This window comes from Rhinoderma darwinii, chromosome 3 (assembly GCF_050947455.1).
Source record: "Rhinoderma darwinii isolate aRhiDar2 chromosome 3, aRhiDar2.hap1, whole genome shotgun sequence".
Lineage (NCBI taxonomy): Eukaryota > Metazoa > Chordata > Amphibia > Anura > Rhinodermatidae > Rhinoderma > Rhinoderma darwinii.
The window spans coordinates 221,206,744-221,219,488 of record NC_134689.1 but is presented as its reverse complement, the minus strand read 5'-3'; the positions used below and the strand labels follow the sequence as shown (position 1 = coordinate 221,219,488).

General features: G+C 41.8%; 1 protein-coding gene across 2 annotated transcripts in view; it reads left to right on the top strand.

The window, feature by feature from the left end:
* Nucleotides 1-12,745, top strand: part of CDC123 (cell division cycle 123) — an 83,065-nt gene that overhangs the window by 21,418 nt on the left and 48,902 nt on the right. For both annotated transcript variants that reach the window (XM_075857428.1, XM_075857427.1), the window contains exons 4-6: nucleotides 215-247; nucleotides 376-471; nucleotides 6,119-6,225. In XM_075857428.1, coding sequence (XP_075713543.1) covers nucleotides 215-247; nucleotides 376-471; nucleotides 6,119-6,225 — 236 coding nt within the window. The remainder of the gene's footprint in view (nucleotides 1-214; nucleotides 248-375; nucleotides 472-6,118; nucleotides 6,226-12,745) is intronic.

The following is a 12,745-nucleotide window of genomic DNA, read 5'->3' as shown; positions in this document are numbered from 1 at the left end:
ATTGATGTAATTGCATCTTTTTCATTCTAGCAAATCATCCAATTAATACCTTTTTTAAAAATGTAAAAAAAATTACAGCCAAAACTTTGGCATATATAACTCCCAATTTCCCATCTTGTGATATTTGCTGAAGACCTAGAGCTTTTGAGTGTTAACTTTTTCAAGTAATTATCTGTTGCCTACATATGTAATGAAATCTCCTTTTTACCCTCAGTGGTCAGACGATGAGAATACCGCGACCCTTACGGTAGGTTTTTTTCTTGCAGAAATGTTGCTATTAACCTCATTTTATGGTTCAAGCCACAGAACGTTCTGGTAGCATTGTGTGTGCCAAAGTAATATAATGAAATCTTTCTTGGGGACATTTTCTTACAGGCACCAGAGTTTCCAGAATTTTCAACAAAAGTGCAAGAGGCAATTAATTCCCTTGGAGGCAGTGTTTTTCCTAAGCTGAACTGGAGTTCTCCCAGGGTAACTTTTTCACCACATTGCCTATTTTATGCACGGGAGAAATGCTTATTATTTAATACATGTTCTTGCCACCATATACAGATAATTGCCACCCGAAAAATAAACATGGATCTTTTATAAAGTTAAGGCCCTTTTACACGGGCCAGTGATCGAAAAAGCTTTTATATGAACGCTTGTTCCCAAAACAGGACAAAGATGAGCTGATGAATGAGCAAATGCTCGTTCATTGGCTGATCCCGTCTTTTATGTGGCCAAGAAAATGGTCGCCAGTCGTAAACCGTGAATGTGCTGGCGACAAGATGCAAATGTATAGGGACGAATAATCGTCATAACGATCGTTCGTCCCCATACTAATGGTTATTGCTCCGATTGAATGGTGGATATCTGCCCGTGTAAAACCACCTTAATGGGGGGGGGGGGGGGGAGGGAGGGTTGTCCCAGAATTAATGGAAAAAAAATAGAAAATCTGACAATATTAGTATGAGAGTTAAAAAAAAAAGAATTATAAGAGAGCACCTCCTCCACCCTGTCTACATGGAAACTGGTGCCCCCTCAGCTCTCACTGCCAAGACGGTAACTGTTAGGGTATATTCACACGGCAGCCTCCGTTACGGCTGAAATTACGGACCTGTTTTCAGGAGAAAACCACTCCGGAATTTCAAACGTAATGCATTGTGCAGGCGCTTTTCGCTGCGTCCATTACGGACATAATTGGAGCTATTTTTCCATGGAGTCAATGGAAAACGGCTCCAATTACGTCTCAAGAAGTGACAGGCACATCTTTGACGCGGGCGTCTTTTTTACCGTCGGCACAGAACATCGTAAAGCCCATTCAAATGAATGGGCAGATGTTTGCCGACGCTTTGGAGCCGTATTTTCGGACGTAATTCGGGGCTAAAACGCCCAAATTACGTCCGTAAATAGTGTGTGTGAACCCAGCCTTAAGCCGCTTTTCCTTGGGAATAGCCATTCTCTGCTCAGGCATTTGGCAAAGCTTCAGATTAATCGCTTCTCCACCTAGCACAAATGGCAGTTGTCCAAAAAGCTAGCCACCTGCATGAGCAAGGATATTAACTTGTTTAATATCAAGTCCTTTTTAAAGGGGTTATCCGGGGACCAAAAATTGCATTGCATTAATATTTTTATGTAAAAATAAGTCACTTACTTATGTACTTTAATTTAAAATTCGGTACTAAATGGCTGCCGTTCAAATCCGGTGAATTGTTCCCGGAAATCCTGTAGCTTTTCTAATATTGATGATGTCCCCTTGTGACAGAGGGCTTGCTTCATGTGCTGTCCGTGTCAGCGTGTTATCAATGGCATGACCGCAAGAGGCTGTCACATTGCCTATTGCTGGAGTCCCCGAGCTGAGCATCAGCTAGCGCTTTGCTCGGGACACCAGCACTGCTCCCGACATTTGGTTAGTGACTTTCAGTGGTTTCCTATCGCTGGTGTTCCTGAGCAGAACATCAACTGATGCTCTGCCTCGGGGACTCCAGCACTTCTGTCAACGTCACTGTCCATATATGTACTATCGCTGGAGTTCCAGAGCATCAGCTGATGCTCTGCTCTGGGACTCCAGTACTGCTGCCGACTTCACTGTCCATATATGGTCAGTGACTTCATGGGTTTCCTATTGCTGGAGTTCCCGAGCAGAGCATCAGCTAGCGCTTTGCTCGGGACTCCAGCACTGCTCCTGACATTTGGTCAGTGACTTCAGGGGTTTCCTATCGCTGGAGTTTCCAATCAGAGCATCAGCTGTTGCTCTGCCCAGGGAACTCCAGCACTTCTGCCAATGTCACTGTCCATATATTGTGGGTCATGATTTGCAAGTGCATGCTGCAACCCTGACCCTGAGTGACAGGTCTAGCGGTTTCCTGATTGGCCGCTAGAGCCGTCACTCAGAGCAGAGTGGCACTTACAACCGCCGTTCTGGGAAAATCAAACGTTGGTATGCTAATTTTTTTCTGCACAAGTTAGGAAGATTTTCAATTGTGCTCAAAAATGTTTAGGTAATCTGTGGCACTTTGGGCATACTGCCAGTTTCATGCAGACAAAAACATGTCACCAGGAGATCTGATGAAGTGACAGGCAACTGTGCTGTGTAAGATGTCATTTTTTTCACCCATTAGCAATACAACCAGGGATTCACTGCACGATATGCAGTTCATTGGTCACATAACATTTTGACAAGTTCATCATATAGACAGTCTGTTTTTTGACACAAGGCAAAATTTCTGAATCAGTGACTTTTTGGAAATGTATTAAATAACATATCAATCACAAAACAATGTAGCGTATTGATATGAAGCAGCAATGCCTTAAAAGCAGATCTAATGTGGTCCATGATAAAACGCATAAGATGTTCTAGTATACTGTTAAAAATGAATAAAGGAAATATAATTAATAATGTGGGGCATTTGTGGAACACTAGAAAACTTCTACTTGCCTTTTACCCCCAGGAGTGATTTGGGTAATAGAGCATAGCAGCCGCAGAGATTTTAACATTTTTGTGATTGTCTTCCGAGCAGTGTCAGCAGAATACAGGCACTGTTAGGGTATGTTCACATGTCCTATTTTCAGACATTCACGCGTTTTACGCCTTGAATTACGCCTGAAAAAACGGCTCTAATACGTCTGCAAACCTCTGCCCATTTCAATGGGTCTTACGATGTTCTGTTCAGACGAGGTGTAATTTTACGCGTCGCTGTCAATAGACGGCGTGTAAAATTACGCCCGCGTCAAAGAAGTGCAGGACACTTCTTGGGACGTTTTTGGAGCAGTTTTTCATTGACTCCAATGAAAAAACGCTCCAATTACGTCCGTAATGGACGCCGCGAAAAACGCCAGTACATGCAAAAACATCTGAAATTCAGGAGCTGTTTTCGCCTGAAAACCACTCCGTAATTTCAGACGTATTTTGCGTTTGCCTGTAAACATACCCTTACTAGCATCTGTATTCTGCGCCTCGAGAAAGAAGGGCTGCCATGATCTCCATTAGCATATTGCAACAGTCACCTTGTTTCTCTTTTAAAGGTGTTGTCCACTTTAGGTATGCTATTTCCTGATGTGATTCAAACCTTAAAATAGGCAACGTACTAATCCATTTTCGCTATGTGTGAAGCCACGCCCCCTTGTTCTCATATCCTTCTCCCCTGACCGCACGCTTCTCTGCCCATAATTTGGCCACAGATGGAGGGACACGTGACAAGACGTCGGCATGCAATCTCCAATAAAACCCACAGCGAATTAACTAGTTTCCTGACTGTCCAGGACATGCGCATGCGCGGCAAGTTTTATCGCAGGTTGCAGACTAACGTCTCTTGTCGCATGTCCCTTTACCTGCGGCCATGTTATTGACAGAGCGGCACGCTGTCGTAAGAGAAAGATATGAGAAACTGGGGGCATGGCTTTACACAGCGAAAACCCTGCAGAACTGCTAAAAAAATGCATTAGTAAGCTTCCTATTTGAATGTGACACCCATTTAGAAATAGTATTCCTAAGGTGGCTAACCCCTTTAACCTTCAACAAGCACCATAAGTTGGCCCTCAGTTGTGATGGAGAAATGTGATAATCCGCTCCAGAGAATTTGAATTCCTGGCGACTACCCGTCACTGCCCACACCGGCTGAGAACCACACCGCAAAACCACAATTGTATATACTTTCCTTAATGGATATAAATAAACAATTAATGATAATGCAATTCCCTATTATACAAGATAGGTTCACCAAAATATATAACTATGCTTAAAATGCTGGCAGAGCAGACACCTGGCACATTGTGAAAATGCCATGCAAAGCAATTTACACTCCTTTAATAAAAAATAAAAATGTATGTGGTGAAAAGTCTGATTCCAAGCAGACATGCAACACCTTCAAATAAAACATCAAGGGAGAGATTACAGTAACAAACTCTAATCTTCCTTCCTGTTGGCGCTTGCAGCTTCTCCTCCCCTTACACGTACAGACCGTAGCCGTGTGCACGGCCGTGATTTTCGGGTCGGCCGGCCACAGAGTGACACCCGCGAGCTGCCCGCAAATCGCGGGCTGTGCACATGGCTGCGTCCATTATTTCCTATGAGCCTGGACCGCAGAACATGGGCGTAATAAGACATGTCCGTTCTTTCTGCGCTCCGGGCTCCTGGGCCATGCACGGACCGTGAAAACCACGGTCGTGTGCTTGGGCCCATAGAAATGAATGGATCCGCAATTCTCCCGTGGATTTTGGGGGGAATTGCGGCCGCAAAAGCACGTTTGTGTGCATGGGGCCAGTAAAACTTTAAATTTTGCTCCCTAACTTCAAATGGCTGCTTTGCCCTAAATGTTGCACTTGATATCATTTGAAAGCTAAGATTCCGGGCTTAAATATAATATTAAGATCTAAGCTTCTGGTGCAGCAATCATTTAAAGTCATGACGTACTACATATGTCCTAGGCAGTTAAACGGTTAAAAAGGAAGTCCTGCAGCATCTGAGGTGTGGATCCTTTGTTCTGCAGCAGCTAGGGCACAGAACTGTATAAACCCGATTGCCGCTGCACATTATTTATTCCTAAAGAAAATAAGCCTCCGTACAGATATAAATCGTTACAGAAGTGATAGCATGGGCATATGACTAGAAATAACAAGTAACTTTTGCAACTGCACAGAGGTTTGCTGGGCCACGGTGAATAACTTGTAACAGGGCCCCCACCTACCATGTGCCATTTATAATGCTGGTGCCTTTGGGCCCCCTTTGGCACCACAGCCCATGTGCGACCTCTACCTCCTCACCTCTTAGGCCTCAAGCACACATCCTTCACCATTTTCACGTCCGTTTAAAACTGATCCGTGTGTCCGTTGTGACATCTTTGTGGTTTCCGTTGTCACTCCGCGTCCGTTCCGTTTGTGCTTCTGTTTGTCTTCCGTTTTAAACGGTCTGTTAAAATCCATCCTGTGTGTTGAATGCAGGGAACTTTGGCAGACCCTGCCGTTGCTTAGCAACGGATCCGTGAAAAACAGGCGGCACACGTGTGCCGTCCGCTTTTTTTTTGACGGACCAATAGACTTCAAGGGCCCCACGGTCACTGAACGACGGACAAAAGTAGGACATGCACTACTTTTGACGGAACGGATGAACAGAACCATCAAAACGACTGACGTTTGCATGGCCCCATAGAAATTAATGTGTCATGGTGCTACCAGTTAAAAAAAACTGAAGGAGTCCTATAAACACAAAAGCACAATAATCTTCTGGGCCCCCGCACAGCGGACATGCTCAATAATACAGAAGTGAGTGTTACGATGATAGTAAAATATCAAGACATTGCAATAAAATGTAGCTCTTCACTGAAATAACATACAGTGCGTGGCGCCCTTTATTATCAGAATAATATTCAGGGCAAGCGGCATTCTAGAAGAACAAACTATATATACAGGTCTTCTAGTAATCGGGCATTAAATATTAAGGAGGAGCTCCATTCACAGCCCGCAAGTAGCGAAAGGGGTAAAGAGAGCGTGCACCTCATTATATAGTAATCGCTAGTGCGCATCTTTAGTAGTTGTCCACCCTTAGCGCTAGTAAAATACATTTTCGTTCTTTTCTACAAGTTTTTTAGGAAACACCTTGAGCGTTTATTCATTGTGGTTTTTTTTATGCTCTGAATAGGATGCCTATTGGATTGCATTGAACAGCTCATTGAAATGTAAAAGCCTGAGTGACATCTTTTTACTCTTGAAGAGCTCCGACTTTGTGGCACATGACTTCACACAACCGTGAGTAGCTAGGATTGTGATTTAACAGTTTCTGCTCCGTGGAGTGGATAGCCGCTCGCTAACCACTTGAGTGCCCAAAAATTGTTGTTGAGGTTGCGTCTTGCAGTCACAAGTGATTTCTTGTTGCGTAGCCTGAATTCACATAATATCTCGCTTTTGCTGATGTGAAATGCAAAACCGGATTTGAGGCTTTTTGTAACCTGCAGTCTTTTAATAGATGTGCTAAGTGGGAGTTCTACCACTGTTGTAAAAATAAAGCAGGCAGCAGCTCCCTGTCTTTTCCAGCAGATGGATGCTCGCTGCATCCCAGTAGATTTATCTACCACACCTTATTGCTTCTACAGTTGAGGGTCCATTTCTGTTTTTGTATTTCAATAAGCTTCGTATCAATTGCTACTTGAAATACCTATGGAGAGCCAAACGGGTCAAGACCAGATAGTAGCCACAGAGATGGCTTATATTCTAAGCATACAGACTTACAATTTTCTGCATGTCTTTTTTTTTTTTTTGCCTTGGTATGGCTTCTCCTAAAACCTTTAGATTTATAAGCGTCAACATTTCTAAGTCTGTATTCCGGCTATTAACCCCTTAGTGTCTAAGCCTGTTTTGGCCTTCAGGACCAACCCCTTTTTTGCAAATCTGACGTGTCACTTTATGTGGTAATAACTCCAGAATGCTTTTACCTATCCAAGCGATTTTGGGATTGTTTTCTCGTGACATATTGTACTTTATGATACTGAAAAAATTTTGTCATTAAATTCAATATTTATTTGTAAGAAACGCCAAGATTTAGAGAAAATTAGCAAAAATTAGCATTTTTCTAAATTTTAATGTATTTACTTGTAAAACAGATAGTAATACCACACAAAATACTTACTAGTTTATATTTCCCATATGTCTACTTTATGTTTGCGTCATTTTTTGAACATTCTTTTATTTTTCTAGGACGTTACAACGCTTAGAACTTTAGCAGCAATTTCTCATATTTTCAAGAAAATTTCAAAAGGCTATTTTTTCAGGGACCAGTTCAGTTCTGAAATGGCTTTGAGGGCCTTATATATTAGAAAGTCCCCATAAATCACCCCATTTTGAAAACTGCACCCATCAAAGTATTCAAAACAGCATTCACAAAGTATTTTAGCCCTTTAGGCGTTTCACAGGAATTAAAGCAAAGTAGAGGGGAAATTTACAAATTTCATTTTTTTTCTTCAAAAATTCATTTGTAATAAATTTTTTCTGTACCACAGAAGGTTTTACCCAAGAAATGCAACTCAATATTTATTGCCCAGATTCTGCAGTTTTTAGAAATACCCCACATGTGGCCCTAGCGCGGTCATGGACTGAAACACAGGCCTCAGAAGCAAAGGAGCACCTAGTGGATTTTGGGCCTCTATTTTATTAGAATATATTTTAGGTACCATGTCAGGTGTGAGGAGGCCTTGTGCTGCCAAAACAGTGGAAACACCCCAAAAGTGACCCCATTTTGGAAACTATACCCCTCAAGGAATTTATCTATGGGTATAGTTAGCATTTTGAACCCACAGTTTTTTTGCTAAATTTATTTGAATTAGTATGTGAAGGTGAAAATCTACTTTTTTTGTGAAAAAAGGTAGCCATTTTTAATTTTTACAAGGAATAAAGGAGAAAAAGCGCCCCAACATTTGTAAAACAATTTCTCCTGATTACGTAAATACCCCATATATGGTAATAAACTACTGTTTGGACCCACACCGGGGCTTAGAAGGGAAGGAGCGCTATTTGGCTTTTGGAGCTCAAATTTAGCTGGAATGTTTTTGGGTGTCATGTCGAATTTGCAAAGCCCCTGAGAGACCGAAACAGTGGAAGCCCCCCAAAAGTAACCCCATTTGGGAAACTACACCACTTAAGGAATCTATCTAGGGGTATAGTGAGCATTTAGACCCCACAGGTCTTTTGCAGAATTTATTAGAATTGGGCCGTGAAAATTAATATCAACATTATTTCCACTAAAATGTTGCATTTTTTCAATTTCACAAAGGATAAACGAGAAAATGCACCCCAACGTTTGTAAAGCAATTTCTCCCGAGTACGGCTATACCCCACATGTGGTCATAAATGTTTTTTCATTAGAAAGTAATTAACCCTTTACGAACTGATTCATGTTTTGCTTTTTAGTTTTTCCTCCCCGCTTTCCAAGAGCCACTACTTTTTTATTTTTCTGTCAATAGAGCGGTGTGGGGGCTTATTTTTTGCGGGACGAGCTGTCGTTTTTATTGGTACCATTTTTTGGTACGATGCCATATCGGTGGACATAAACGGCTGTTTGGGCACGCTGTAGGGTTCAGAAGGGAGGGACGCCATTTGGCTTTTGGAGCGCATATTTTGCTTGGTAGTAGCTCTGGCGTTTTGCTGGTATTTCAGTTTATAATGTTGGGGCACATGTAGGCTGGGCAAAGTACATCAGGGGCATAATAAGAGGGTATAATAATGGTTGTAAATAAATAATAACCCACAGATATGTGGCCAGTGTCGCACTGATAAATGGTGCCCGATCTTATCCACTTTTGGAACACTCTGTACATTTTGCATCGCCATAATCTGGGAGCCGGAACTTTTTTTATTTTTTCACCACCGGAACCGTGTAAGGGCTTATTTGTTGCGGGACAATCTGTAATTTTCATTGGTACCATTTTGGGGTACATGCGATTTTGTTGATCACTTTTTATTCAATTTTTCGGCAAGCCAGGTGACCAAAAACCATCAATTCTGACAATGATTTTTATTTATTTTTGACGGCGTTTACCCTGGGCTATAAATGACTATTATACTTTATTCTGCGGGTCGGTACGATTACGGCGATACAATATGTATATAGGGTTTTTTATGTTTTGTAGCGTTTGAGCAATAAAATAAGTTATTTAGAAAATAAATGTATTTTCTGTGTCACCATATTCTGAGAGCCATAACTTTTTTTTATTTTTCAGTCAAAAAAGCTGTGTAATGGCTTGTTTTTTGCGGGACGGGTTGTAGTTTGTATGGGTACTATTTTGGCGTACATGCGACTTTTTGATCACTTTTTATTACATATTTTGTGAGGGGTGGTGACCAAAAAATAGTGATTCTGGCATTGTTTTTCGTTTGTTTTTTTTGCGTGGTTCACTGTGCGGGAAAACTAATATTATAGTTTTATAGTTGGGGTCGTTACGAACGCGGTGATACCAAATATGTGTACTTTTTTTTTACGTGTTCATTTTTTTTCCTATAATGAAAGACTTATTATAGGAAAAAAAGCAGTTCTTGTTTATGTCACTTATAACTTTTATTTTTACACTTTTTTTAAAACATTTTTTTACTTTTTTCACTTGTCCCACTAGGGGACACTTAGACTTGCAGCTCTGATCCCTGCTGGAATACATTACACTACACACGTAGTGTAATGCATTTCAACTGTCATTGTGATGTGACAGTCACACTGACAGGAAGCCTACGACGACCACCCTTAGGGTGGTCCTCATAGGCTTCTGTACATGGCAACCCGGAAGCCATTGTCTGGCGTCCGGTTGCCATGGGTACCATCGCCAGCCCCCGTGATTTCACATGGGGGCTGCCGATCGGCGCTAAAGACCTTAATTGTGGCGTTCAAAATCGAGCGCCGCAATTAAGGGGTTAACTGCCGATATCAGCGGCGACAGGCCGCTGATCGGCAACGGGGAGAGCAGGGCTGACACCCTGCACAGTTAACCGCCGCTGCGGTGTAGCGCCGCTCGGCGGTTAACTGTCAAAGCACTGCCGTAACTGTACGTCAAGGTGCGCGAACTTACTGCTCACCATGACGTACAGTTACGTCATGGTGCGTTAAGGGGTTAAAATAACCTGATTTGTAAAGCGCTGTGAAATATGTTTGAGCTATATAAAGAATAATTGTCATTTATTTAAAAAGAACAATGCAGAGCTCACATTGTGCATTATAATTGTGTGTTTTCTTGATCATGCTGCCGTTTTTTTAAATGTCGTCTGTCATTTTTATGCTATTTGTACCATATCAACTTTAATGGGGAAAAACCTGGCATGAAAGATTGTGATCATGGTTTTCTATAGTAAAAATACTTAAGCAGGAGAGGTTTGCGAGATGTTGAGATTTTCACTTGCTTGCCTTAGCAGCCTGTTCCTTTGCATTTTTCAATGGGTATAAAATTTCGTTTTTGCACTTGTATTGTTGCGCTGAATTAGTTATCGATACCCACAAAATTACTGGTAGTTTTTTTTCTTTCTTTTCGTTGCTCTATATTTTGTGTTGCTAATATTACATTGTATTAACTATACCCCCAACTGTAAACATCATAGTAAATTACGGATCTGCTGAGTAACTGAATTCATCAATTGCTTTATTGATCTTACGCCTAAGTAAAACATATTTCATGCTATCAAAATGAGCCAGGAGATGCTGACATTGCTAGGGGATATATGTAGAATAAATGAAGTCATCAATAATAATAATTTATAGAGCTGCATGTAGAATGTCCACCAGTTTATAAAGGTATGTGGTATGAATAACAGTCAAGTATTTCTAAACAGGCTGCAGAGTAAGAAATGCTGTAGAAACGAGAACCCCAAAGGAACCCCTTTTTTTTTTTTTCTGTTTGCAGCCTTTTAAGTTGTGATTCAGCTGAATATCTCATGATCTGGTAGGATTTGTACACCTTATATCTGTGTACATTATGGTTTGATGCAATATTACGCTTATTCAGATCCATACGATTACATTTATTGGGGGAGTCCTTTTCTGGGGTTCTTTTGATACTGGCTACTTAGCAGGGTGGCATTCCCCAGAAGACCAGCTCTAGCATGCATTTGCTTTTTAAATCATTTAAATTGTTTATGTGGTGTAATTGTCATCAATAAAATTTGTATATTTCTTTGTGATACATCTAGTGTCTATAGACTTTTTGCCATTTACATACCCCTGTGTGTGTTTTTTCTTTGTCCTTTCCGTTGCAGATGATATACTGTTATATATATATGTTACCTCTCTTCCACATATTTTTTAAGATATCACGTACTATGGGTACCTGTTGGGCTTTGGGCCCCATGCACACGAACATTCTTTTGCGGCCGCAATTCCCCCAAAAATCCACGGGAGAATTGCGGCCCCATTCATTTCTGTGGGCCCATGCACATGACCAGGGTTTCCACGGTCCATGCGTGGCCCAGGAGCCTGGACCGCAGAAAGAACGGACATGTCTTATTACGGCCGTGTTCCAGGCTCAAGGAAAATAATGGACGTCCCCATGTGCACGGCCCACGATTTGCGAGCGGCTCACGGGTGATACTCAGCGGCCGGCCTACCCGAAAATCACGGCCGTGCACATGGCTATGGTCGTGTGCATGAGGCCTTAGACTTAATGTACACAAATTAGAAGCTTTAATTCTCAAAGACCCTCTAAACCTACTTGGTCCTCGGGATATACTTTCAAGTGTAATTCGGATTATCTTCCCTTCTTGGGTGTTCGCATTACAAGACAACTAAGCGCAATGTCGATCCCTTTCTGGCATATCTGGAGTCCCAACTTTAGACCTGGAAACATTTCACTTTATCATTTTTGGGTAGAGCGGAACTATTTAAAATGGTGGTCTTTCCCAAATTACTCTCTGATGCAGTCCTTACCTATTTACTTGAGACCAGTAGATGTTAGGGCTCGTCCACACGTAGCGGATTTGCTGCGTTTTTTCCGTCCGGAATTGCGGACGGAAAAAACGCAGCTGAATATAGTAGCAGCAAAGTGGGTGAGATTTAACAAATCACATTCACACTCTGCGTAAATATTCAGAGCAGAAATTGACCTGCGCTGCGTATTTTTCGGACTGCAGCATGTCAATTCCTGCTGCAGAAAGTGGACTGGATTGCTGCGTTTTTCAGAAGAGACGTCACCATCCCCCAACATTGAGAAAAATGAAACAAAAATGCACTGTTTTCTGCAGTAAATCGTGCGTTTTTGCCGCAGCGGAATGTCTGCTACTTTCAACTAAATTGTTGCAGAAATTTTCTGCAGCAATTCCGTTACCTGTGGACAAGCACTGAAACATATTAATGCCCTATTTCGCTGATTTATATGGACAGATAAGAGACGTAGGGTGAGTCTGTGTATCTTTCAGCAGGCGACAGGAGAGGAATTAACTTTCCACAAATACATTTATACAACATGGCAGCTGAAATGCGAGGGATTGGGGGCTAGCTCATGTTTTACTGACCATATTTTAGACCAACAATTTTTATTGCCCACCTCCCTAACGTGTATTCTACAGGCCCCCTACTCTGCTTTATCATCTGAAAAACGGGCTAACCACCTTATTATGATGACGTGAAAAACATGGACCAAGACTGGACAACATTTCAGTATGAATCCCAGATTCTCCTTACTCCTCACTTGAGCCAAATATCCAGATTTTCAGGGTGGCTGCCCCTCCATACTATTTTCTATACATAAGCTTCTGGGGGACTGACCCGGAACAGACTAATAATTGACCTGTCAGAATGTCGCCC